General features: G+C 41.1%; 1 protein-coding gene across 1 annotated transcript; it reads left to right on the forward strand.

Annotated features, from left to right (window-relative positions):
- The first annotated feature begins 1,100 nt into the window (after positions 1-1,100).
- Positions 1,101-26,067, forward strand: LOC724282 (homeobox protein orthopedia). Its single transcript, XM_026445234.1, has 6 exons — positions 1,101-1,522; positions 6,636-6,776; positions 7,025-7,206; positions 19,030-19,210; positions 19,717-19,896; positions 22,862-26,067. The coding sequence occupies exons 1-6, from the start codon at positions 1,477-1,479 to the stop codon at positions 23,188-23,190; spliced, it is 1,059 nt and encodes a 352-aa protein (XP_026301019.1). The 5' UTR covers positions 1,101-1,476; the 3' UTR covers positions 23,191-26,067.
- The last annotated feature ends 719 nt before the right edge of the window (positions 26,068-26,786 follow it).

Consider the following 26,786-nt stretch of genomic DNA (forward strand, 5'->3'; position numbering starts at 1 on the left):
GGAAAGGGATGAAATACGCTGTGGTGGGGAGGATGGGTGCCGGTGTGGCGAAACGAGGATAGAGGAAACGTGGAAAAAAAGTTGGAGGAAACGAGAAGGAATCCTCTTCTCTTCTTCTCGTCCCGTCTGACCCCCCGAGCGCACCCCTGCAACCCCCTGCATCCACCGGACGCCGTGCTTACCAGCCATAAAAATAAAATTTCAATAAATCTCCGGCAGAGGGTGAGCTAGTGGGGCATCCAGAGGGCGGGCTACTCGCTCATTGGAGCTGCGTCTGTAGCGGTTACCGCCTACCGCAAAACAGAGACAGCTAGACTACAGTAACCTGGATAGAGTTTACCTCGGATATGGACAGCCCCGCCAACCACCGTAGTCCGTGAGCAAAACTCTGCCACTACCGCTTCTCGATTTCCTTCCGTCGTTTTTTTTTTCCTTTTTCTTTTTCCTCTTTTTTTTTCCTCCTTCCTTCGCCCCCCTTCCCTTCTTCACGAGTCGAAGTACACCGTTCCTTCTTACTTTCCTTCCCCGTCTTCTTCTTCTTTCCTCTTCTCGGACATTCTTTTATCCTTTCTTGCTTCTCCTATTTTCTTCCTTCCCTCTGCCTTTCGCCCTGCCAATCTGTGTCCATCGGTTCTCCGCGTGCCGTAAAGTGCTACCGGAAGTGCGCCGATTTTATTATAGATTCGCTTCACTAACTCGTCGACCGATCTTTACAAAAAAAAAAAAAGGAAGGACGATTCTGCAACAAGACTTCGACGATGCTACTATTCACATCTTCTTGCAATATTATATTTTTAGGTAACCGATTTATCGACGAATCAGCAGAAATTTCTTCTAATCCCAATCACGTATTCCTAATCTCATCGATACAGATAATCATTATTACTTCTATTTTCGTCACAAATCCACCCCTTCTCTTCTTAAAATTCACTTTCGCAAATCATCTTGCTCATCGTCCCTCGTCGAAAAACCAGGGGAAGAGAAAAAAAACTCGGTGAACCTCGAACTCGTCCAAAGGTATATCGTTTCCAGGTTTCCGTTTCAGCTAGCTACGTTCCTGGCGGCGGCGGCGAGTCTGAAGCACGGGAGCGATTTAATATCACGCCCACAGGCCAGGCGCGGGAGTGAGAACGGGCTGGCGCGTGCAATGGGGGAGAAGAAGAGGCGCGCAAGAGGGTGTTTCGCGCGACAGAGAGGGAGACATTCGCGGCTGTCCTCGGCGGTGGGGGAGCTCGGATATGGCAGCTAGGCAGTCCGCTGTTTGCCTTGCTGGGGCACGGGCCGTTCCTCGAGCAAGTGTCTTGTCTGTCGTGTCTTTGTATCGCTGCTTATTGTCGCGCCATATTCACGATAAACTCGCTACACGCGATACCTTTCGCGGGGTGCACGGTAACGGGGAGGGTGGCTCGCGGTGACACGCGGATTTTCGGTAACCGCGCATTAACTGTGTCGGGGGTTGCATACCCCGGGAACGGCATGCTCAACAACATCTCCGCCGGCGGTTCGGTACACGGTATTTCCGGTAAGTAAGGGGTGAGAAGGTGCGACAATCTTTCGCCTCCCCGATGGATGGATCCCGTGTGCTTTATTTGTCGAAATATCTTGAAGGGATTTTTACGTCGTGGCGTCTTCGAGGGTGGTCGTAGGGTGGGTTTCGTGGTGTTTCGCAATTTTCCACTATGGATGATGTTATATGGAAGGTTTGTCGCGATTAATCTTGTCGCTCGTTTATTCTGTGGTTGGTTTGATTGTGAAAAGTGGAGAAGAACGTTTTTTTGTGCTGTGCAAGCGGTTCATACTGGTACATGGTAATCTTTTCATATTTTTGGCTCTTGGGTAAAGGTATCATGATATTTTGGTTTTTGTACGTTTTTTTTTTTTCTGTAGTGATTAATCGTAGGATAACGTTTAAATTTTATTATAAAAAATCGGAGGATCGTAGAATTTATTGCAAATTCTTTTCAACTCACTGTAACAACGTAGATACAACGTTGATAAAGAGATTTTCTTTTATTTTATTTGAATATTTAAAATTGGAATATTTATTCCGATATTTAAAATTAATTGAATGAGCGTTAAGGTATATAGTATCTTTATTTTATTAAAACGTTAAGGGATTATTAAATTTATTTTAGAGTTCTATGGCAAATAATGAACTTTTGCGTTTTTTCTTGTTATTCCAATAATATGATTTCTATCGTTTATTGAATCGTAACTCGTTCGCAAAAATTTTGATATAATTTACAAAATATTCTTTTATAAAAATAACTCTTTTAAAAAATATTACACATTTTACGTTAAGAAATCGTTGATATTAAAGCTTTATAACTGTCTGTTATTTTTTCTTGCATAAAAATTATTTTTTATTAATATTTAAAGAGTAACATTAGTTGAAAACATGAAAATGTCAAAGTTAATATGGTCATTTACGTTTAAAAGGTTGTTAATTATGAAAGAACTATTCATACGGTACTAACTAAAAATCTGTTAAAAAAATAAACATTTCTCTGCTTCTGATAGCGAGTATCCTGAAACGCGCAATTGTTTTCACAGTTAAGCAATTATACTTTTGAATTATATTTTATTCGTTACTTTCTTTCGCGATAGACTATAAAATACTTATAAACTTTATGGACGATAATGTATTCATTTCATTTTTTTTATCTCGAAATTTCATGGTACGCTCGACAAAACTCTATCCGTCGGACATGTTTCTTCACTTATATACTTTTGCCTACCGCGCATTTATTTTGATCTTATAAAATTTATTCTTATTCGAATATTTTAAAAAAACGATAAATAATCGATTAATAATTGATCAATAGCTACAAAATTTTTTCTATTTCATTTTATTTATATCCCATTTAAAAGTAAAATAAATGGATGCTATGTAATATATTAAACAATTCTGTTCGGACGCAAACATCTCAAATATAAAATAAAAATTCTAGAATACAAATAAAATAAAAAAAAAATCAATATCGTTCTGAAATATAAGTGAAAAAACACTCTTCGATATTCCATTCCGTATTCGACCGTTTCAACATCAGTCAATGTCTATAGGTATATTTTTTTTATATAAAAACCTTCAAAATTTAAAAAAAAACAAACAAATCTAAAGGCAGGAAATATTTCCAAAATAGAAAGCCATTCCCATTCATCCCCATCATGCGGAATCATGCGGAAATTTTATGTCGCGGCCAGTTTTCCCTGTCAAAAGTCACGGGTACGCAAGCAAAATAGAAAGGAAAAGTTAGTGGAACGATAAAAAGAAAAACTTTGGCCCGATAACACGTGGCGGACGCTTGTTCCCGCCCAAGGAAACCGCTTCTCGAGTTTGATGACCTTAATTACTTCAACGCTGATTACATTAGGCGAGAAGTTAAGGAACGATTTAGAGTTGGGACTAGTAGTAGAAACCGAGCAAAAGCGCGACGTGTCAGTTCAATTAAAGAACAATTAACCATCGATTTTTGTCGCTATGCACAATTCTCTTTCATCCAGAATTTATTCTTTGACTTTTAGAAATTCTTCTTTTTTTCCTTCTTCTTCTTTTTTCCAACGCAAACACCGATCGTTCTTCAATCAATCTCGACTTACAACTTGCAAAAATATTTTTTCTTACAATTCCTTCTCGAGGATCGTAACACGGTTTCACATGTAATTTTGCGACGAATTAATTTACGACGAAGGAAAGTGGACGATTCTAACTTCATTGAAATTCAATTTTAATTTAATTTGACAATAATTCGACGCAATATCAACGCATTGAGACAATGCACCGTTTACGACTCTTGACCTTTGAACGTACGTGTGTGTCGACCCGTTTCCGGAATTCGATAATACGAATTATGAATTTATTAATCAGACGTTTGCAATCCGATTACTATCGATCTCGTCTCACTTTTTAAAACATGTCGTTTCTATGTCGATCCTATCCTATGTCAACAACGCGATACCGAGTTCAACGACTTTTTGCCAATAAGAAGACAAAAGAGAGAAATAAAAGAGAGAGAAAGAGGGAAAAAGAGCAAAATATAAAAAGGAAATAACCACAAGTGGATTCGTCGTCTTAAGGACAATCCTTTTAATTCGATTAAATAATCCGATAATCCGAACAGGTATAGGATAGGATTAAACAATGATTCTTGGCGTTAATGAGAGGCAAACGTTGTTGCGAAGCAAACAAAAGGTTAGTAGCACTAATCCTCGAGCGGTGCGTTCGCACTAATCATACCTTGTTTGCCAATTTTTATCAAAACACGGGCAAGCAATTAAGCGAATTGAATTTGCTAGCTCTCGTATTAATTTAATATTTATTTGTCCATCTTTGTCTCTCGTTTTAATACCCTTTTAAATTTAAAAGGATCGAAACTCGCGTTTATGATACTACATGTCAAAGGACGAACAGTTTCCGACTTTTGCCGTTATACATACTGTGCCGTTCTTTATATAAAATACGCTTTTTTTTTTTTTTTTTTTTTTTTTTCACCAATTTAAATTGATCTTGATCGAGACGAATTAAATTACACGGGTCATGGCGCGGATCACATAGTGACAATTCAATTCAACGCGCTCTTTTTTAGTGGAAGCTTCGCAACTGCGTGACAAAAATTGTTGGAAAATTCATGGAAGAATCCAGTATCGGCGTTCTCTCTTTCTCCCGTTCTTTTTACCCCTCTCCCTCCTTCTCCCTCTCTCTCTCCGTGTCGTCTCTTTTCCTCTCTTCGCCCCTCTTTTCGCAGAAACAAAAAAAACCACGATGAAGAGATCAAAGGAGCCTACCGAATTTTAGACGGGCGAGGCAGGCTTGCTCATAAATACCAGGTCTTGCCCGGTAAAATCGAAATAAAATCATCAACGCCCATAAAAGTAAAACGAAAATAAAGACCAGTCATAAAGTTTCATTCATACCAAGTTTCCATTGAGTAAACGGTTGTTTGCACGTTGGTGGTCGTCGCCAAGCAGTCCTTTCGTCCAAGTAACCGCACTCTTCGAAAAGATATCTCTCTTTCTTTCTCTCTCTGTCAGGTGCTTTTATGATCTTTTTCGATTCCATTATAATCGTGGATCAATCTTCTTCTTATCCCCTGATTCTTCTATTATTTCACGTTTGTCCATGCGATTTTCCGCGGACGAGAGATCTAATTTTCGAATCGTTTCGAATTGTCATTATTTGGTTTCGTCATTTCTTTTTTCCCCTCCTCTCCCTTCCTCTGGAGAATATCGGAGAATCGGTCGGTCGAAAATAGTTGGACGAAAAAACGGGAACAAAAAAATAATGGAAACAGAATTTCGGAGATTCACACACGGCGCTATCATGAATAATGCCCCGCGACGGGGCAAGAAGAAACTTCCAAAATTATCGCGGGCGATTCATGGTGGATTTCCGGCGACAGTCGATATATTCATCGGGGTATAGCTACAAATTATATTAACGTGTGCACGAACATGTAGCGAGTATCGGTGTAGCGACGAAAACGATTGGATTTTCAGCCAGGCGTTTGCATAACTTAGCAAAAAGCGGCGACGATGTTCGATTTCTCGCGGAAATATGCCGCGTCGAAATTTTCCAACTATTTTCCACACAGAGCTTTCGACGTCGTTCAAATTCCAGACTATTAACGTTATTATGCATGTGCGGTTGCATTAAGCATTTCGGATAGATACGCGCGGATCCAAACTCAACGGAATGAATCACTATTAGCAGACCGGATTATAAAATATCGATGCAAAACTGCCGCCGGGACCGGTCACCATGTTTATGAAACCAATAAAATTCCTTCGTTACTATATTATCGTTCCGTTCTAAACGGGTGTGACTTCATAACGCTCGTGATGTACGATCCGACGATTAACGATCTCTCTCCGAGATATCGAGAGAAATATACCGATTCGACTCGATCACTCCGCCAAATAAAATACATTTGCATATTCGTTACATCACGTGAATTTTTCCGATTAATTTCCCGATTTTACTCATCGCTTGCTTGCTTGATCTTGCTTGAATATCATCGCCCTCGAATTTGAATTCGATCCACTTGACGAATCCTCCGATTTCCGATTCGAGGATGGGTTTGTTCGAATAGCGCCGGTTCGAAAAAAATCCCTAGATCTTGCGATGGTTGGAGACTGGTAACTGGAAACTAGTTTAGTCGATTACGTAAGCAAATTTGACAAAGCGCAACGACGCGCGATGGCCGCGCGATCGTCCATCGTGTTCCCCGTCGTCTCGGCCGTTTCACTCCGTTCTCCTCCTACGCATTCTAGAAATTTTCTACGACCACGTAGCCGTGAGTGTAGCTGCGCGCGCGGACGCGCCAACACGTGTTCCTGCGTGCACGGCACGTGTGTGTGCGTGTGTGTATGTGTGCGTGCGTGTGTGTGTTTGCTCGCCTAGAAGCCGGAGGCCGGTGACGATTCTCGCACCTTCGTGCTAAGTGGTCCGTGCTCCCCTCACCATCGGCCACTCAGCTTCTGCTCCTATACAAATTTAAACTACATAGAGCAGAAAAGGGAGTGAGCGCGAGGAGGAGAAGGAGGAGGAGGAGGAGGAGGAGGAGGGGCCGGTGGCGGGCGCGGGGCTAACAGAAAACTGTAATGGCTCGTTTTTTTTTCGCGTTTCGCGTTCGCAGGAGCGAAGGATCTTCATGCACAGGACCTGAAGAGGCACGAGAAGTTGGACGGCGTGCTGGGAGTGAATTTGGGGACCGGATTGTCTGCCGGCGGTGGCCTCACGCTACACCAGGAATTAATCATGACCATGCCTGGCACGGGTAAGCGTTTTACCGTGTTCCAACGCTTTTTTCACTGCCGAGCCTCGTCTTTCTCTAGTTGCCCTAGACCCGATGATACCGTTTCGCTGTAGAATAAATTTCTAAATTTCGCGAAAGATGCAATCATCTGGTGTAAGGGATCGCGTAAAAGATTAAACGGAAAGTAGGGAAATTGCGACAAGTAAATTGAAATTAATTAATTGATTATTAGTTGTCTCTGTTTATCGAGAAATAAATCGTCGTTGCAGGGAACGCGGCAGCGATCGGGCAAGGCGATGACAAGCCTGCCAAGCAGAAACGGCACCGAACGAGGTTCACACCGGCCCAATTGAACGAGCTCGAAAGGTGTTTCAATCGGACCCACTATCCGGACATCTTCCTCAGGGAGGAGATAGCCGTGAAAATCGGCCTCACGGAAAGTCGAGTCCAAGTAAGTCCTGTTTCTCGTTCCAATAATCCTCTTAATCCTTGACAAGGGATCCTCTCACAACGCGCAATGTGTTTCGAATCGTATGAATTTCATCTTTGATCAAATCCTCTTTGACAATTCTGACATAATTTGTCACAATAATGGATTAAACGGGATGAAATTCTCTTCCAACAACAATTCCACGCGATGTTTCGAACCAGAAATGCTCAAGTCCGTTGTTTGGACAACAAGAGTCACGTTTAATAGGCATAACTAGGTATGGTACCGCCTAGTGTCTCGAAATCAATTTCGCCGGCCTACCGCGGCTTTTCGGATTAAAGTGAAACTTGGAGTAGCGTTAAGCCTTCACCCTACGGGGTCTCGAATTTTGGTGGGCTCCGGACCAACCGCAAAACTTTCTGGAAACTTTCCCTTACCCGTGTACGTCAAAATTCAAAGATCACGGAAACAACATCTTTCGAATTTTCAGTATCATTCTCAAATATCCTCCAATCAATAGTAACATATCTCAGAATATGTACAAATAGATGGAATCCTATTTTGTGAAAATTATCAATCGCGATATCGAATTAATGGGAAATTGGACGAAACGTTGGAAAGAAAAGAAGCATTTCGTGGAAACGTTTCATTCCGTTATCGAAGAACGAAAGAAAATTCGGCGCGTCGTTTGGAAAAACGGAAATTGATAAAATTGATATTGGAATTGTTGGGGAGGTTGGCTCGCGCTCTTTCTTCCCGCGGCCATCAACCGGGCGGAGCTTTTTTAAGTCTCCGGGGCACGTCTAGAAAAACGAAGCTAATAGAAATTCATGAAAATTTTATTCGCAACTCGGAAGCGTCAGTCAAGCCGGGCATCGTGCCGCATATCAAACAGTTTTCGCTCGTCTTTTTCTCCCGTCGTCGACACACACGTGGACGCCGCGTTTCCACTGGATATTCCCTATATTCTTCATACACACGTGGACAGTTATGAGAAAAATTCGCCAACGTTACCAACGTTAATCTTCGCGCTTCTCTGACAATCTGATTGACCTGCTCCAAATATATAATATCGACTCGCCCTTTCAAATTCACGAACCGACTTTTACGCTTACTTTCACCAGTTTTCCCTCATTTTTCTCTCTCCTCCCGTCAAACCTCCTTCATCCCCCTCGATCCAACCCCCTCGATAGCGTGCAATTTTTTTCGCTTCTTCGCTTCCCTACCTCTCCTTTATATATATATATATATTCCTCGTCATCCCTTCACTCGAGAAACGTCACGACGCTTTCAAGCGTAACGTTCGTCTTCCATCCTCGAATCCACGGGACTCGAACATCGAGCATAATTATTAAAGAACGAAGGAAATCACTAAACGAATCATGGAGGGGGGAGAAACGTTCGTCGATGCGAACGAGAGACCTCTCTTCGAGAATATATATATATATATATACGAGACTTGGAAAAGTATCGTGGACGAACGGGAAAAGGACGAAGAGAGATGGAACGAGAGAAAGGGAGAGAGAAAGAGAGAGAGAGAGTTGGAATGGTCGGTGCTCGGGGTGGCTGGGCGCCTAATTGAAAGAGGTTTTCCGTGGGCGAGGGTAGACATCAGAGCGAACGAAGCGTTTCCAAGGAAACCTGGCGGCGGGCTCTCGTGTGGAGAGGGCCTCAGGCACCAATGGGGCTGCTAGGGAAAGGCGCCGGCGCCCAGCGTCGCTATACTATCGAGCGTCGCTATCAAAGATTTCTTGACTCGCCATGGCCGACCCCGCAGCTCAACATTTTTACGAGGGCTGGGCCATCCCCGTCCATGTATCGGACGGTACACCGCGTGCACACGTGGCTCCTGTGCACACCCTGTGCATCGCGAGATCAGCCTCGCACCGCTTTGCTCGCGTACGCTGATTCTATTCTCAGGCTTTATTAAAACGAATTTTTAGAGTTAAATCTCCGTTGCGATATTGAAACGACAAACTTTTTCGCCAACTTTTCCACGAATCTTACGAATAGATGGTATAACTATGGTATTCTATGTTCTTAAATATTTATTGGAAAGATTAATGCAAATGTTTGGGAATGGGAATTAATGATTAAGAAGAAAAAAGAAAAATTGTACAATCTCATAATTGACAAACGAAAATATTTTACGATTTGAATTGTCAAAAGTCCAAAATGGAATGCAAGAATTCCATTTCGTTGAACGAAAGAATTAGTTTTATTAGTTATAAAAACTATTAAAGAAGAAAAGGAAGAAAGAAGAAGGATGATAAATTAAACAATTCGCGGGAAATTCGCGAGGAACGCGCGATCTATTAAATTACGCGTGTTAAATTGGCGATAGCCAAGAATCGGCAAAAGAATACGCTTCGCTTGTAAAGTTTCGTTAAGAATTTTCCGCGCGAACAATCGAGACTTTTTAATCGGGCGAAAAGAATGGGAAGGTGGTTGCGTTGGCCAGGAGAACGGATCAGGAGAACGGTTGTTGTACGCGAGCTAAAAATTAACCAACGGCCAATTTTAATGCGATGATAGCGTGGAAGAGTGCCGCGGGAAGCATTTCTAATTACCAACAAAATACTTGAAATAGTGTAATGAAATATTACGATTTATCGATCTGTTGTAATTTATTACTACTTGAAAAGAGATGTAATTGCCGCTCCGTCTCTAATTGCTGTTAATTAACAACTATTATATTGCTTGCACGATAACGTCGGAACTGCTTTACAATCAACAATTACTTCGATGCGGCATCACGTACCCAATCCCGGAATTATGCGCGCGAGGCATTCAATTACAGTTTAATGTAATAACGTTTTCAATTGTAGTACTCGTTTAACCCGTGACCATGATCAGACGCGGCCGCCCCGCGTCTCAGATACAATATCGGCGGATGCAATTTTTATCGCGGTAATCGGATATTTAATGAAAGTGGGGAGGGGGGGGCAGCCTCGTATGAAAATCCACCTCAATCAGCCGAAATAAAATAATCAAAAACCCGCTAACTTTATCGTTAAAAAATTCACGGCGCCCTTCCACTGACCTTTTCACTTGGTTTAATTAGTAGTAATGGATATAATGAATATCATATTAGACCAATTTTTATCATTTCGAATAAAATATAAATAACCTCTTTATTTATCCTTACTTACTCGCGCATATTTCATTTCTTTTTTTTTTTCTCCCCACACGCACGCTTATTTTATTTTCCTTCGTACGTTCGCTCTTCTTCTCGCGCACCGTTCCACACGACACGGATCACATATAGTTTGCTCTATTTTCCACGTTTCCACGTGAAAACGTAACGGGACCGGAAACAAAAGGGATGCGAAGGGATGGAAAAGAAAATGGCCATTTCTTCTTTATTCATTTCGCCCTTTCGTCAATTACCATCGTCGCGGCCGATTTATCACTCCCTCGATCCGCCAAGTATTATTCGAAATAATAAAATTGTCGGCCGTTAGCGTGTGCCGATCCGTGTAGCGGAAAAAAAAAAAGAGAGAGAGGGAAAAAAGAAAAAAAAGAAAAAAAAAATGTCGCATCGCCAACAAAAGTTGGACGATATTCGAAAATTATTCGTGGCAAAACGCCGATTCGACGGCCATAAATAATTTCGCGGTGCTCGTGGATGCGCGAAAAAAATACCATCCACCGGGAACGTCCAAGGGCTTTTTTTTTTTTTCATCCCTTCTCGAAACCTCCCCTGATTCGCGACCAGGGGTCAATGGCTCTCTCTTTTTTTTTTGCACGCTCTCTCTCGCGCGCGCGCGCGCGCATTTTCGCGTGATAGGGCTCACGTTTCGATGCCCAATTTTAGAAAGGTGTGCACAAACGCTTCGTTCCTTACCGTCAATCATATCTAGAATATTAATTAACCGATCTCGATGGTTCAAATAAAGCTCAATCATCCGCCGTTCCACCGACGAACGTATGTCCACCACGTGTGGTGTGGTGTGATCGTGTGTGATACACGCGCGCGTGCGCGCGCGCGCACGTATGCCCACATTCAGACAAAAAGCTTTTTTCAGCCGGACATTTATCGCGAAGCCGACAGTCTATTTTCGGGGACACGTATTGGCGCTTTACGGTTTTAATTACGCGTATTTTAATCCGCCCAGGAGACATTTTCTGTTTCCAGAGCGGCCGCCGCGGAACGAGCTTTATTAGACCTGCACATAGCCGATTTAAATTTAATCATAATGAAGAGGCGATTAAAATTGCAATCGTCCACGGAATAGAACCCATAGCGGCGAGCAGTTAACGTCTGCTAACAGGCATTTAACTTAACTGCCTCAGGTAACTGCCCGTTTCTAGGCTGAAGGGTCCTTTCGATTACTACTGCTCGGAAATTTTATGGGGGCACGATCTTCCGTCGATGGCCGCCGATCCGTACGCGAAAGCTTCGTACGCAGAGTGCGAAGAGTAAAGGAAAAAAAAAAATAAAAAAGAAAGGAGGGAAAAGAAAAAGGGAAAAGGGGCGAAACAATCGCGATGTCACGAAACAACCCCCGATCGCTCGTTTTCTCGCCCTTTCTCGCTTCGTCCGCAACTTTCTCGTCGCGCGAGTCGAGAACGTATTTGTATTTAAACGACGATAGGGGATAGATGCAATCTCGAATGAAAAGGAAACGACGCTCGAGTTTACGGACCGGATTTTACGATTTACGAACGCATGATAACGATTGCGTTACGAGATCTTAGAAGATTGTTTCTTCCTTTGATTGATTCTTCCGCTCTTAGAAATCTCTTGTTCGAGCAAAGCTTTCCAAGCGTTCGAATTTTCAAAGAATTTTTAACTTTTCTCTCTCGTTAGATGTATACTCTTAATTGCGTTCGAATAATTTGTATATAATTTGTTCGCGTACGTTCGATCATCGTGGAAAAGCGAATATCGTGGAATATCGGGGAATTACTCCACCAGAGCTTCCTCTCCCATTCATTTCGGGGAATGATCGAAGTTTGAATCTATGTGTACTTTCGCTAAAAGTCACATATGCCGTTCCGAGAGACGGTCGGTCCGCGGTGGCGGATGTTGGATATTGCTTTCAAAGTATCCCACGGGAGGAGACGAATGGCGGTGTCATTCGACCATCCTTTGGGACAAACAAGTGACGGCACCGGGGGTAAATGCAGTTCGTTATTGTCTTGTCCTGAGAAATGGGAAATGGTTTCAACGTATATATATATATACATCCTTACGAAGAATCGAAAAGCTCGCTTCAGATTGAACTTTCTTCTCCGATTCGATTATTAACGAAACTTATCCCCTATTAATTCCTAGCTCGAACAGAGAAATCCATCTCGACGAATGAGAATTTTCAATCACTACATTCGATTAATTTCGCTTGACACGTGTTGGAGAAAGAGAAAAAAAAAAAAAAAAAAAAAAAAGGATTGCCGGGAGGGGAGAAAAAAAATCGGCAAAAAAGCCAATATGGAATTATGACCTCGCATTGTCGGGCATTGAATCGAGTATCGAAAGCCGGCTATGATCGATATGCAATTTCCATCTGCAAAATTTCCGCCCGTAAACTATCACTGATCATTTACGTGGATGCGTCCACCGTATAACCAGACACGTGTACGCGGCAATCGAGTGTTTTACGATGGCGCATCGAACACGCGCGCGTCAAGTTTCGCCGCAACGCGAATCACTCTCGATCACGGTTCTGTCCCGTGTTAAATCACTGCCACATTGTTTCTCGCCCCGTCTGTAACGTATGAACGTCATCGAACGAATATCGAATATGGCCCGCCGATGCGCCGGCTAGACGTGACCGGCGAAAATAAATCAACGTCGAATAAGAATACACGGGGGCATTAGTCTAACATTAGACTAATGTTAAGCGTGAAATATTTTCTGCTCTCGCTTCCAACATCTTTGTATATATATGTATATATATATAATACATACATATATATTATACACGGAGATACAGTTGAAAAAATATACACCATGGTCGAATTTTTTTCAAAAATTATTACCTTAGATTTCACGTAGGAAAATCTTCGCCATACCAAGACGTGAAAAACTTTATCTCGTAATGTGATTGTCGAAATCGCTTCATATGTCGCGAATATAAGAAAACGGAAGAGGAATACAGAGGAAAGCCGGTCAAACGTACTTAAGCAAGATACTTTGCGCGAATGAAATGGTAAAAAGTTCAAAGAGGAACAACGAGAATACCGTCTAATATCAACTCCCAACAATTCAAGCTACGCGGCTCGGCGAAGATTCAGCGCGTCTGGTATGCAACAGCCTATGCATTTTAAGGGAGGGGTGATTTTTAATGCCGTATAAATATGCATAGGCCGCGATATTAGCTCTTACGTGTCGTCGACCAAAAAATATCACCGGCCTGCGGTGCCGCACGTATATACACACGCGCGATACGAAAACGCACACAACCGAGCCGAACAACCGTACGAACGCACGAGGAGAGAGAAAAGCATCCCCGTGTACACACGCGGTGGCTAGATATGGAGGAGAATTGGGGTTCTCAATGGATAAACTATGTCGCCGCGATGACCCTGGGGAGCATCATCTAACGCCCATTTTGTTATGACGTCTACCGGCCCTGAATAATTTCACACCCACGAAAATACACGACACGCTGCGCGGGGTGAAACCGATCGCAATTCCTCCAACCCTCCGAAATCTCGAGCGATTTTCACGCTCGACTTTCTACCACGGAGTACGAACCGTAACTAATTCGATACGACGACCGCGAATCTATGTTTACGCCCGTTCGATAATACGTTTAGAAGATAATAATACGTGTTCGTAAATATTTTAAATCGAAACGATCGAAATTTTATTATAATATATATTGTTATCGTTGGTAAACACACACATACAACCGCTACACGGGGATTCTTACGATCGCGCTTACTACTCAAAAGATAAATCCAGTTTCACGAGCAATACGGGCTAATTTCACGACAGGCATCCCTAAGCCGACTATATTGCATCCGCGAAATAATAATAAAGTATAAATGGATCAAGTTTACGGTTCGCCGTGCATGCGAGACCCGCAAGTAGTGGTACTTTATCGGTAGTTCCGACCATCTTTACGAGGTTGCACGCGCTACGAGGAAGAATGTGCATCTCTTTACTCTTAACCGTACTGCCAATATCTTGAAACTGATTTCGAGAGATGTTATAAAAAAAAAAGAAGGAAGGAAGAAAGAAAAGAGATCGACGTCTTTTCGTTTCGACTCCTTTTTTTTTTTTTCGAGAACGATCCTTGAATTTTAATTTCGCGTGACGTTAGATCACGACGACCCACTAATGGCCCCAACGAAAATGTCCCTCCTGACGGCATAACGCAACGTGAAACAGTAGGCGGTCCGGGTAATGCGTCTTGCCACCCTCGGACAGAAAAGCCCGACCACCGTCATCAATCAGGCCCGCATCGCACCAACTTATGTAGTATTTATTTTCATTAAATATTAGTCACTCACACTGCCACAGTTTCTTTCCTTCCTCGTCGGTTCAAAGAATATTATATACTCTCTCTTTCTCTCTCTTTTTCTCCCTCCCTCTCCCTCTCTGAAAATTAATCGGGAAGGATTAACAAACGAGGCCGTAAATATCGACGAAATAAACAAATCTGTATGTAATATTCGTAAATAATAAATTCGACATTGATTGAAATCGAAATTCAATATTACCTTCGTGAAGATATATTACAATTTTTAATTAAGTTGAAATCTCGAAACAAGAATATCATCATCTACCTATATTCGAATATTCAAACTTCCTGACATACTTCTCTATAATGAATGTAGAGAATGCAAAAACATTTTCAATAATCAATTGTTATTTCGTATCAACCGCTGCATCTCGATTTCTAATTAATTCTCCATTAATCTCCTCGATTTTCGAGTGATCTCGAGAGGGAAAAACTTAGACGGCAAATTTAAAAAAATGACTTTTTGTTTTTAAAGACGCGTCCGTCTGTTCAATACCGTCTGACCACTGATTATCCGTTTCTACTTGCCGCGCGCGACATGGAAAATTCGTGATTCTTATTCTAGAAAAGATCCATCACGAAACGTGCGACGAGTGATAAATTAAGTTTTCATCCGTGAAATCGGTTTATCCGTGGACGGATCGTCTCGATAAGTCTCGAAAGAGAAACGTTATCTCGCCTCGAGGCGATTCCAAGCATTTTTCCGCGAAGCGAGTCCAACTATTCTTCAATGGCGTGCTGAAAGCTACTTCTATATATCTTAGGGTCTTGGGCAGATCCCGCCGCTTGCCTTGATGGCAAGCTCAATTTATATCAGCGTCCGTTGAAACCCCCTTTACGAGGTCTCGCCGCCTCTTCCACCTCTTAAACCTCACCCTAACCTCGGCTCATCCCTGACTCGGCTCACCAGCCGAACCTTGCTCCTTGCCACCTTTAGAACCCCCCGAGACCTCGAAAACTCTTTCCTCGGGGTTAAACCGAGCTGTTCGCGATCGTGAGCCGAAGAAATTCAAAAAAAAAAGAAAGAGAAGAAATCTTGGCTCTTCCAACATTTTAAAGATCTTTAAATTAAATATTCCTTTTCATCGGGTGACGATATCATATTTGTATCAATACAGATTCAATTTACGAGGGTCGAGTTTCTCCAACCAACTTATCGCCTCGCTCGTGAATTCGCACAGTCTACACGATGAATCCCCAAACAAGGGTAATCGTTTATGCAAATTCTTCTGTCAACTCTGGTAGGCGGCCGGACTGTCGGATAGGGAAAAGGTAAACGTCCGTGGATAAAAAGCATAATTAACAACGTATAGGAATATCGTAACGAATTTCCATGCTCGTTTCTTCAACTCCCCCTTTCGTGTATTCGAAAAATTCGAAACAAAAGTGAAAAATACGTAACGGAAGTTGAATGCATAACGTGTATTACGATGATTTTAATCAAATCTCTTCGCTCGATCCAACCCATCATCGCAATCGTTTATGTTCACTTTCTAAACTCGACTCTGATTCCAGGTGTTTCCTTGTGAACAGCTGGCGGAGCGCACGCGCCTCCGCAACGGTGATTGATCAATTTTTAAAAAGCAATGTTCTTAATTGACCCACCGTCCCGTCTCGAACCGAGGCATTACGCTCACGAAAGATACGAGTGAAGCAACCTTAGTCATCGAAAGGTGTGTTCCACGATTCGATCCATCCAGTCAGACAGCCATTCTCTCTTCGCTCTCTCTTCCATGCGTTCCAACGATCGATCGTTCGATTTTAATTTCTGTATCCAATATTTCTACACGAGACACATATAATATTCTTTCCTTCGTTGTTATCTTGAGATTTTTTGACACGGTTGGAACGACAGCTATTCCACGATTATATTAGGTACATCAGTAGATGGAACTATGATACAATCAATTTGACGTCCATTAATAGGGTATGATTTTTAAGATACGTGAATTTAATGATCGCTGATCTATCATACCAGGTATGCAATTAGCGAACGTGAACCATTCGCGCTAACCACCTTTGTCCGCGTGTCATCATAGAGAACGATAGTTTCATTCCTGTCATAGCGCGTTTCGTATCATGATATATGTATAATTAACACAATTTCATAGATATCGGTGATCAACGATGATCATCGAAACATCGTTGGGTGTGCTTTGCGTAACGTAAACGCGGAACGATGATGATGATTATTAACAATGGTACAATGATAGTGTTTCGTCCTCCGTGATTGAATGAAATTGAAGCAAAAGATGTTCGTTCGATCGCCTCTATTTAAATAATAACGAAGAAAGTGTCGATAATAATCGTGAATCATAATTTTCTATCCGAAAAAAATCCGAAGAAGAAATGTTACTTCACTTTCAGATAAGAGGACGGCGCTCGTGTTTCGTAACAGTTTACGTGGAAAACTACGACGAGAGATGTTGCAATCGCAACGTGACAGGATGGAATAACGGAAAAGTTCGATCGATTTTAGACGCGGTATTGAAACGTCTCCGGCGATCGGTCCGATACAGTCGACGAAAGCTCTCGTTTTGCGTACAGTTATTTCGTAACAGGAGTCATTAGCATTCACCTGCGTTAATTAACGGAAGTTCTGGCGCGCGTATATGCGGGATGCATCAGCCATGCGTAAGGGGAGGGCAAGGGGCTGTAGGGGGCTGGTGATAATGCGCCATGTATACGACGCACAGTCCCTTGTGCTTTTTCCCTGCTTTCGTAGTTCGTATCGTCGATGCTCGCGTGGCGTGTAACGGCAAATTATCCACGGCCTTTTAGTTGTAGTCGCTGGTGTAGTTGTAGCGTGAAATCGGCGCAACCACACCCACGGATACCACCGGCAAGAAAACCACCGACGCGGTGGCGAAAACGAAAGGGATCGACGCAAAGGAGGGAGGACAGATTTTGCATATTCTCCGCGTTAGACTCGTCGAGAGGGAGAACCGAAGGAAATCTTTCCTCCGGTTAGCCGAGGATTCCGGCCGTCCTCTCGTACTACGTTACGACAATTACCATGTGTGAGATTTAGATGGATAGTATTATCGTGAAACGCTGCGCCAATGGGTGATCTATAGACACCGATTCGATCCCAATGCACTTAACACCCATCCAGCTCTAATGCTATTCTCTCGTCACGAGCGTTCATCCTTGAGTTGCAACAGACGTGCCAGATGTTCCTAAGCTTCGTCAAATGAAGCAAGATATTTCGAGAATGATACACATCCGAACGATCAAAAATATCACGGCAATAATTCGTACGCGAGTAAAGAAAAAAAGTTAATAACGTTCTATCGAAAATGATTTGCATAAACTCCGACTTCTCGGCACTCGAATCCTTCGGGTAATTCTGTACCCTTTCTTCGCACCTTGCCTGTTTCAAAGTGCGCGCAGATAGCACGCGTTGTTCCCTCATTATCCCAAATAATAACCAACTTCTTCGAAAGTTGGCGCGAAGCCAACCTTGCGCGTGTCGGATCCGCGCGATACCTTACCACTTTTCGCTCCGCCCTAAAACTTGGCGATATAAACCGCCTTGGTTGGAGAAATCCGGCGATCGCTTTCTGGCAATACCTGGAGTACCCTGGAGCGTGTAAATCCCATATATCCAATTAGATTCGTATAATCCCTACATGTTAGCAGAGGGTGTCTCCACCCCGTCGGGTTGGCCGGCTGTTTCGTTCCCTGTCCCCGCCGAGAGCGGTCTCCCGGCTGCTCCCGCAGGTAACGCGTTGCTACGTGTGTGCATCGGAGGCGCAAGCGCGCTCTAATGCTAAAGTACTAATTTATGGCCACATATGAGATGGCTATAGCGCGCTTTGCCGCGCCAGGAAAGGGACTCTAGTCCGTGGAAACGGGGGAGGAGGGGTGGCTGGTGGGGATGTAGGACGAGGGTATATCGGAGAGTGGTGCAGGGGTGGGCTTTGCATGCGATATCAATAAATCAAGTCCCCGGGACCCCGCCAGCTTAGGGGGCCACTACGTGGCCAGAATCAACAGCTCATAACGTCGGCTAATAGCTACTCGCCGTGGGGTCGAAGATATTGTCGTAACGCCCAGGGACATCTTAACGTCTTGCGCCGAATTTGCTTTCGGCCGGCCGTGAAAGAATCGGTCGCGAGAAAGAGAAATACCGTGATTCGATGCCACGTCGAGAAAGGAGCAAGTTTCGTAACTGTGAAGAAGAGAGGTTTTGATATTTGTTCGAATCGGATTTTCCACGATTTTCGCGCGAATAGGTTATTGCATTCGATATTAGAGTTACGTATGAAACGAATAAAGTTTTTCAAGTTACTTACTCGGAACTTGCGATTGATGATCCAGTTGCAATTTCAATTCGTTGATTCGACAGAATGTAATACGATTCCAGGTGTGGTTTCAAAATCGTCGAGCAAAGTGGAAAAAACGGAAGAAGTGCGGCCCTGTTTTTCGTTCCCCACCGGGTCCATTGCTGCCATCGCACGGGTTGCCCCCGTTTGGGCCGATGAGCTCCGATCTCTGTGGTGCTGGTATGTTTAGCGGACCTCCTGAAAGATGGACAATGGGAACAGGTTAGTAAAAGATAATTCTCTATCGTTTATATATATATACCTTGGTAAACGTGGGAGGGAATGGATCAACGTTTATAGTGTCTGATCTTAATTCTTCTTTTTTATAGTAAAATCTTGGGAAAAAAAGAGTGGATCGATTATTAATCTACGGGCGACAAATTGGCCGCTTTTACATTAATTACATTCGATTCGTCATCTCGAGTACGCATAATCTTATTATATTACCGTTTCACGCGCGGTTTCACACACGGGGGAGAATACGGTGTCTTGAATAATCGGACAGTAGACGAAGCCTCGACAGCATTCCACTTCTAATTTAATCTCGCGTGTCCATTGTTACGGATTAAATTGCCGGTATTGGTTTTACAGGCATCCGCCATGTCATATATTTCTTTTCTATCTCCGTCATTCTTCCTCTCTTCGATCGACAAAATCTTTCGATTCGTCGCCCTTTATACTCGATACGAATCCGAGCGGATATCTAATTAAATCCGGTTGTTTCACAGGTCTTGGACAACTGGGACAAGGAGGAATGGGAATGAGTGGTTTTGGCCAAAGTTTAGGACAACTTGGTCAGCAAAGTACGGGGAGCCTCGGCTCGAGCTTGGGTCTTGGTAATTCTGGACTCCCGATCAGCAGTCCGTCGCAAGCCGTCTATCAAGCCAGTTATGGACTGAATTCCCTTGGTAAGTTAATCTTATACATGGATTATCGCAACCTCCAATCCAACGAGGAATTCTTTGAAATCGAATTTACAAGCTTCTCAAGTATAATTTTTATCTAGCTCGAGTTGTCGCCTTATTGCCGGCGTTCTTATTATTAGAAATTAAACGTAAAGTAGAAACGATATACTCTTCTATGTTAATTTCAAGAGTGAAAGAAAGGATCACGGTGTTTATGCAACTTTAAACGACGACTTAACGTTTTACAACTCGTGATCCTATGAGGCCGTCCGAGTATTCCAGGGATAATAAAGTTTTATGCGTTAGTCTTTAAAACGTGATTTAGTCTGGCTTCGATCTCGGCAAACGGTTCTTTTAGGAGAGGAATATTTTCTATCTTCCAAAAAAGAGACGGAAACGTTAACGCGGCGGACAAACGCAGACGCTTATAGCCGGGCCGATAATCGTCTTGCCAAACTTTTGGACCGTGGCCCTCTAAAAAAGACGATGCGCAAACAGAGTATCGGACAGAAACCCGGTACCTCTTTGACGAAGTCGTTAAACGTTACGGTGCATTATCGCTCCAAGGGGTTATGCGCCTGCATGTAAGGAATTTGAGACAGAAACATAAACTCCGTCCTCTCGTCTGTTTACGCAGGCAAACCTCGAGCCTGGTCTCGCACCTAGGTGCGAGATCTTTCGCTGTATGTTTACCATAACATCCCGATGCAACCTGTCTTGGTTGAGTTACGCTTCAGCTTATCCAAAGACCTTGTACCTTCACAAGACGAGACGTGTGTGAAATTCTTTGTCTCACGAAATCCTGCCCATCGCTCTTTCTCTTTCCAATATACCAAATGATACGGTCGAAATGTTTTAAGAGAACGTAGGCGCGAACGATCTGAAGAAATGGAAACCGGGATTCGACCAGGATTCCTCCTCTCGTTTTCCATTCGAACGTTGATGCGTTCTGGTGTGTGACTGGAAGAAGAAGAAGAAGGTTTAAAAAAAATGTAGAGAAGTAAGGATGATTTCTTGTGATCAGAGCTAGTTAAGGGAGAATATTGCGAAAATTTTAAAAGGAAATCGTTATTGGAAATTCGCTGAGAAGAAATTCTACTGTACAGCGTCTTTTTCGATTATCCGCTTTTATAATTCGATCAATAATTCATACTTGAAACGTATCATATCGAGTGTAGTCGTCGTATAAATGTATATTGACACGTATAAATGGATTAATCCATGACTGATATACCCGGGGATCGTTATTCCCCCGAGGTCAACAACTCTTAAGATTAATTTTTTCAACACAGACTGTTTTTCCACAGTCTGCAGAAGAGAAAATTTTTCTATTTCTACGAACGATCCGCTCGTTCATAATTACTTCTTCAGCGATATCGAATAACAATTGAAAAGTAGTATTGTAATAGTAAAAGGCGGGAATGTTATATAAATGGATTCGAAATCCGAGAAATGAATCGATGAAAAAAAAAGTTTAAAATCGGATATTTTATAATAAACTTTTCAAAAGAAATCTCGTCTATTTCGTTGTGCAATATCCTTTTTTTTTTTTTTTCTATCCAATATTCCAATAATCAATTTAACGATGTATCCTATACTTATCCTATACTCCCGACGTTAGACCGTGGAAACCGAGGCGTTTACCCTCATCGGATCGATGAAATTCTTGAAATTGGAAAGATTTGAAGGGGCGTTAAATCGTGTGACGAAATTGCCATTGGACGTAACATAATTTCACAATTGTACGCATTTATGCGAGCGTGTATGAAACGCGAACACGTACCTGTGTACATACGTAACACGTACAAGGTGTCAATTATCACGTATTATCGCCGCGGGGCAGGTAGCGTCGACCAAAAGGAGTGGAAAAAAAGGAGAAAAAAAAAAAAAAATGCCGTTCCACAGGCGTAATTCATCCGTCCGTGTGATTCGTGTGATCTCGGTTTAAGGTGGACGCCAGTATACCGTAGTTGGAGGCCTGGTCGCAGTCAGTTATCCGCTTTTACTTGCCTCGGTAATACCTAGGGCAAACACCTTTTAGAGAAACGTTTTATTTTTTTGGTTTTCGATGATGATTAGCATCGAACGGTAGCGAAGTTTGCCGGTTTTCAAGCCGATTATGGAGCTCTATTTTATTATTTATTCTCGTCTACACCGGCCATTGGACGAGGGAACGTCTATGAGGTGTGAATTAACGTGGCCGAAAATGCCCGATTTTCGAGTCACGCGCGACTCCCCGAGTTATTTCTGAGGATGTAACAACGAGCCACTTCCACGAACGAGATTTGCTTTTTAAATCATCTTTTCTCTTTTTTCTTTCTCTCTTTCGTTTGTTTCCCGGGAGTAAGAACGAAGATAAAGAATAATCTCTTTTCAATAAAGAGAAAGATTCGCGTTGTTTCAACCTTTTTACGAAAACGTAACAAAGATGTTTCATTATTCCATTCTCGAATTGTCGTGTCGAGATGATAAACAGACGTTGTAGAAATCACGTCCTTCGATGCCATTAGCCATTTTATTCTTCATCGCTGAAAAGGATGGATGGATAGTCCTTCGCAAACTTGTACCTCCACCGCAATACAGCCATAAAAGGATCCCTTCTCCCCGTTGTTCCCCCCGCGGCAAGCCCCGCCACCATCGTGCCGCGAGGAAAGGCGGAAACGACTTTACGACACCCGGTAGCGCACCCCACGCACTTTGTGAACCTACCTACGTATTAATATCCCCTTGGAGGGGAAGGAAACGTTCTCTCGCGCACCTGCGTTATCGTACCTTTAAATTGCCTCCGTTTCGCTCCTAGTAATAATAATAACAAATTTTAAAACTGACTGGATATAATCTATACGCGGACCGTTCCTCCTCTTCCTATTCGTTTTATAAACTTATTCGCGTGCAATGGAAAAGAAAAAAAAAAAAAGTGGAAAAAAGAGAAGCAACCTTTTATACATGTATACACTGTAACTTTCAGGGGGTGTGCACGTGTCTGCGTCCCGAGGCTCGCCCCCAGGGGGGTCCAGCGTGGGCGGTGGTCAGGGTGGTGGTCTAGGATCGGCCTTGAACTGCGGGCAGGGCTCGCCTGGGACGACTTCCGGGAGCGGAGGCGGTGGCGGTGGCGTTTCCTGCGTGGCTGCCGATGTGAACGCGACCGAGGCGTCGGATTGGAGAGGCGCGCACAGCATCGCGGCGCTCAGGCGTCGCGCCTCGGATGCATCCCAGCAATACAGTCCACAGCCACCGCCACCACCCGCAGGACCTCCCCAATATGCTCAGGACATGGAGTACAATTCCGTTTACTGAGGCCCAGCGAGTTTCGCTCTTAACTCTACGATAAATCCTATCGGGGAAATGTTTCAAGGATTCCCTTCGTGGATGGTTCCGAGCGGTCAACATGCAGGGTAGCGGATCGGGAATAACGAGAGAAGAAAGGACACGTTGTTCTACGAAACATTTCTCTCTGAACACGTGATTGTACGCCACAAAGGTGTACGTTTGCCAGATGTACAATTTTAATTTTCAGCGATTTCAATCGAAGTGGCAAGGGATCCTGTCCATCGATGACCGAGTTGTCACGTCGTTATTTTTCATTCTCGAGCTGTGGTTAAAGAAGAAAAAATTTAATAAATGGATTTTGTTGTTTACCGGATTATTATTGAACGTACCGGAATGAATTAGAAGCATTTAGCCAACGGAGACAGTTGTGAGAAAAATTCATCACTGATAGAAAATAAATAAAGAAGAATAAGTAAAAATAAGCTGCGACAACAACGAATTTCAGTTGTTTTCTGATCAGTGATAACGAAGAAACGACGTATGGTCTCAACATTGGTTTTCATCGTTGCTGCTTGGCTGGCCAATTTACAATCACGGATAGGAGAGTGACTTTATAGAACTTTTATCGGTTTTATTGCAGTGAATAATAAGTCACGCTGATGTCCCTTTCTTCTGCCAACGATAAACGTGTAATCGTGATATTCGGGTAATGAAAACAGTGAGTCGTTAAAATTGTATGAATTAATCGAGAAACGTTGAGAAAATCCTTAAAAACATGAATGATAAAAGTGAAAGAATAATAAAAGGAGAAGGCTTCGTTAATTAAAAATGCATTACAAGTGAGTTCTTCAAGAGGATTCGTGTCACATTGAAGCTGTGCAACGCTGAAAAAAAAAAAAAAAGTGGTTACTTCATAATATACATATATTAACTTTATCATGGATATTGGTCGAACGATTTGCTACGTTCCATGCATTTGTAACATGACTGATTCCAAATTTAAAATCTATACACCGATAATACTAATCTTCTTCTTACAATTGAATCGAATGTTTAATTTTATCGATATTTTATAACCGCTTATTGCGCGGTATTTATTTCGTTAATTTTTTCGTGAATTACTAGCAAATATTTAGTCGAAATCTAAATAAATTATCCAAAAAAAGAGAGTTCGTTTTAGAATTCAGAAATGTTATTTTGCATTTTATGTTTTTTCAAAGGAATCAATAAATTCTGGCACCGCTGCTCGGTGTAACGAAAAAAGTATACGACAAGTTATTATAGTATTATGTATGGCATTGTAAATATAGTAAAAAAAATTAATGTAACAACTATGATCGATTATAATTATTACTATTAAAAAAATTAATATTATCACTGATAACTTTTTCAGAAAAAACTTATTTCCATTTGTTTACGATTTCCTTTATATATTTTCAAAAACCAAAGCAAAAATAATTCTTCTTCATAATTTTCTGAAAATTTAATTTACTTGAACTTATTATTTGATCTTGTTTTAACGGAAATAAGAAAGAGAACCCGATAGCTTTAAACTTTAATAATGAAAAAAATGACAAATTATATATGTATAAGTTAAATCGCAAAGAAATGAAGTTAACCATTCTTTGTTCGGTTTTATACTTCGAACGCAGACTGGTTTGATTTCTGAGACGTGAAAATATAAGTAAATGCTCGAGAGAAGACAAGTGTATTGAACAAGGAATTTCACTTGCTTTAAAATGACCAGTATGTGTGTGTGTAATGTTGAATCTTGCATGAGAGGAACAATACTTCGAGTAATTAAAAAATGCAAGTTGGCACTTAACACATATTGCATTTCCCGAATAATCTTCTAGAATGCTACAAAAATATAAATTGTTTTGTTGTTGTACACCGGAACGTAAGATTTTGTAAATAGAATATACGTCTAATATTAATAATAATTGAATATTGTAAGCGAACACGATATCCCATTTACATACGCGAGTATACTTGGACATTGTGATATTTTAGGCCCGCTGTTCCATTTTTTTTTTTTTTTCAACAGCGACAAGCCGTGTATATGATATTGCAAGAAAAATAATAAGCAGTACCGTAATAGTGATCGCGAGCGATAACGAATGTCGATTATTCTAGTTACGAATTTATGGTAGTCTTTAGGTAAAAGTTAGTGATAAATATGAAATGAACGATATGCAGTTGTCAGTGTATTACTACGAAACGTATACGATTTTTAATGTACAAAAAAAAATGGTATAACAAGACGACGATGTTTATTCGAAATTTCATCCTGCTGGTACGATTTGTGTTCGGGATGAAGTAACTTATATTCGAATTGATCCTAAGCGATTCTTTCATTTTCTTCTTGTTCTCATTTTCTTTTTTTTTTTTTTTTTTCTCTTTTAGAAATATTTTCTACATGTTACTGACTTGCACATTTTTATACATATTTAAGTAAGATTAAACATTTACATATGAGACATTTTCAAATTGTCTAGCGAAATTACATTATATCTTTCGTTGGACATGCGAAAGATATAATATTTATTTATCAGTTGCGTGTGTGGAAATAAAATAATTTCACGAATCGAATCTGCCAAAATGTTATGCTTGCTAATAATTGAAATACTTGCGTAATATTTTGCAATATCATAATCAATTACATATTTCGCGTGAACATTATATTTTTCTTTTTTTCTCGGCTCGTACGTTTTACAAGCAATGAAATATATTTGATAGAATATGTCGCAAAAAAACGGACTGACCTTATGCATCTTTAACACAAATCATTAATCGTCAATGACCTTAATTAGTGATAAATAGAAAAATTTTAATTTTTATCGTTGTATAGTTGTGTATAGAAGACAACTAAGTGTGTAAAATAAATCATTATCAAAAAGTCAACGTTTTTATATATTTTTAATAATTTTGTTGAATGAATTTTGACAATCTAACAATATCAAAAAATTTTTACTGGAATACCCTCAAAAGTATAAACGTCATATTTTTATTTGAAAATATATACATTTCTATATTCATGAATACATATATTATATTTGTTGCAATTATATATAAAAATATTAATACAATATAATAGTCAAAAAAATATAGATTAAAATAAAAAAATAATTTAATATTTAAAATTAAGTGAAAAAGATAGAAAATATTGTTATGCAGAATATCCAAAATTAGTATAATCAAAGTTGAATCTAGCAGAAGATATTTTTTTATATAAAAATAAGTCCAAAAAAGAATAAATATTTTTTCTTTATTTAAAATTTTTATTATTGAGAAAATTAAGATATATCCGCATAATCGATCAATTTTAAAATTTGATTTTTTTCAAAAAAACAATATTAAAAAAAATTTATTCTATATTTTTTGCTTTCATATACAGAATAATATTTCATATTTTTTCATTTCCAATTAGTTAGTTTTCATAATAATCAAATTTCTATACTTGAAAAGCTTTTAAATATAATTTATTTTAAAATATAATAATAAAATTAAAAAATGAAAAGGAAAAAATTTTATTCTTTCTTTTCGACTCATTTTTATATATGAAATCATCTCTTATCCATTTATATTCCTATCCTAGTCAGACACCCTATATATATGAACAT

The sequence above is a fragment of the Apis mellifera genome, linkage group LG1 (assembly GCF_003254395.2).
Source record: "Apis mellifera strain DH4 linkage group LG1, Amel_HAv3.1, whole genome shotgun sequence".
Classification (NCBI taxonomy): domain Eukaryota; kingdom Metazoa; phylum Arthropoda; class Insecta; order Hymenoptera; family Apidae; genus Apis; species Apis mellifera.

Excerpts from the sequence above, each read along its gene's own strand:
- LOC724282 (XM_026445234.1), top strand. The coding sequence starts at position 1,477 with ATGCTCAACAACATCTCCGCCGGCGGTTCGGTACACGGTATTTCCG. Across the intron at positions 1,523-6,635 it reads TTCGGTACACGGTATTTCCG|GAGCGAAGGATCTTCATGCA; the intron begins GTAAGTAAGGGG and ends TCGCGTTCGCAG. Across the intron at positions 19,897-22,861 it reads TTATGGACTGAATTCCCTTG|GGGGTGTGCACGTGTCTGCG; the intron begins GTAAGTTAATCT and ends TGTAACTTTCAG.